Genomic DNA, 2,005 nt, shown 5'->3' with positions numbered 1-2,005 from the left:
CGTAAAAATCTCCACCCTTTACCCACCAGGCGCCGTCACCGTGATTCGAACCCGGGACCCTCAGATTGACAGTCCAACGCTTTAACCACTCGGCTATTGCGCCCGTCGGCCAATGACTCCAAGTTCATGACAAGGAGACAGGTCACAAGGAGACGTGATCTCAAGTCAGAGTACATTCTACACTTGTCCAAAACGTTAAGTTGCAATGACGTCCTCGCTCAATTTCATGTGCACTTATTCCCAATCGACATAATGCCCCTCTAAGTTAAGTATTTTTGTAGCTGATCAGGTAAGGTTGGAATGTATAAGCGTTTACAATTAAAGGAGAGCTTGAAATGGCTCCGTTCTTTGTGCTGTTCCAAAAAATGAACACAGTCCTTTTGTGGTTTATTCATAACAGAATGGAATTTGATTAGGGTTAGAGGGTAAGGGTTAGTGGAGTTAGGGGGGATAACTAAGGGGCGCGCAGGTGGTAGGTTTCAGTTTCCCGTTTCTTGAGAAGGTGTCACTGCGCGCGTTCGGGCAAATCCATAATAATACGCAATACCACATCTGCTAGGCTGATGCCGGATATGCATGCAGTATAACCCAGTGCGCTTGGTGAGGGCCGTGAATGACTGTGTATATATTTGTGTACTTTTCAGAGTGGGGTTTCTTTTACAGAATAAATTTTGCCAAGAGGACTATCCTTTTGCTGCCATGGGTTCTTTTTCAATGCGCCAAGTGCGTGCTACATACGGTACCTCGGTTTATCGTCTCATCCGGGGGGGGGGGGGGGGGGTTAGGGTTATGGGTTAGGGTTAAGGTTAGGGGCGTGGTTAGGGGTTAGGGGTTAGGGTCAGTAGGTTAATGTCAGGGTCAAGGGGTAAGGGTCCGATTTATGGGGTTCGGTGGTTCGGGTACAGATTAGGCTTAGGTGGATAGGGTTAGGGTTAGGATCAAGGTAAGGGCTTAGGTGGATAGGGTTAGGGTTAGGATCAAGGTAAGGGCTTAGGTGGATAGGATTAGGGTTAGGATCAACGTAAGGGCTTAGGGGGTTAGGTGTTAGGGTTTGAGTTAGGGTTAGGGTTTGGGTTATGGTTGGGGTTAGGGTTATGGTAAGGATTAGGATCTTAGGGTTAGGGTTTTTGAGATTAGGTTTAGACGTGTTCGGGTTAGGGATAAGCTCTCTCTCTCTGTGTGTGTGTGTGTGTGTGTGTGTGTGTGTGTGTGCGTGCGCGTGTGTGTGTGTGATCTTCAGTTTAATGTTTGTTCACATAGTGTGATGTTAGACGAGTTAAACGTCCAGTGTGTGAAGGGGGCTGAAGGAGACCTCTCTGTTTCAGCTGCGGGTGGTAGCTGAGTGGCAGATTCGTGACCAGAGCGACAACTCCATCATCTGTTTTCGCCGTACCTGTTCAGGTGGTCGACTGATACCGTCATGTCCAGGCATCGTCATCGTCGTTGTCATCGTCGTCGTTGTCGTCACTGATGTTGTCACTAGTCTCTCCGCGTCTAGCCTCATGCTCATTGGTTGGGAAATGTATTTTGCCGTTTTCGAGGTTTTTTTTTTTTTTGATTTGAAATAAATCGTTTTTGTGTATTTTAGTGCTGGGTTTTGTTTTATTTATTTATTTTTTTTCATGTTTCAATCTTTTCTGTCTTTTTTATTTCATTTTGTTTCGTTCGTTCGTTCGTTCGTTCTGTCCTTCCTTCATACGCTAAATCGTTTATTCGATCATTTTATCGTTCATTTCTTCAAATATTTTTTATTATTTTCAGTAGTAGTATTTTTATGTATTTATCTATTATTTTATTTATATATTTATTTATTTATTTTATCTTATTATTATTATTTTATTCTTATTCTTATTTATTATTCTTATTTATTATTATTATTATTATTATTATTATTATTATGATTATGATGATGATGATGATGATTATTATTATATTTATTTATTTATTATTATTATTTTTTTGGTAATTTCTTTTGTTACTTTATTCATTTTATTTTTATTATTAT

The 2,005-nt window shown here is 40.8% G+C and overlaps 1 protein-coding gene across 1 annotated transcript in view; it reads left to right on the top strand.

Annotated features, from left to right (window-relative positions):
• The window catches only part of LOC143281366 (NPC intracellular cholesterol transporter 2-like), an 8,462-nt gene extending 6,894 nt beyond the window's left edge, over positions 1 to 1,568 (top strand). The window contains exon 5 of the mRNA XM_076586570.1: positions 1,326 to 1,568. Coding sequence (XP_076442685.1) covers positions 1,326 to 1,568 — 243 coding nt within the window. The remainder of the gene's footprint in view (positions 1 to 1,325) is intronic.
• Positions 1,569 to 2,005: the final 437 nt, after the last annotated feature.

This window comes from Babylonia areolata, chromosome 4, assembly GCF_041734735.1.
Source record: "Babylonia areolata isolate BAREFJ2019XMU chromosome 4, ASM4173473v1, whole genome shotgun sequence".
NCBI lineage: Eukaryota > Metazoa > Mollusca > Gastropoda > Neogastropoda > Buccinidae > Babylonia > Babylonia areolata.
This window is presented reverse-complemented; position numbering and strand designations above follow the sequence as displayed.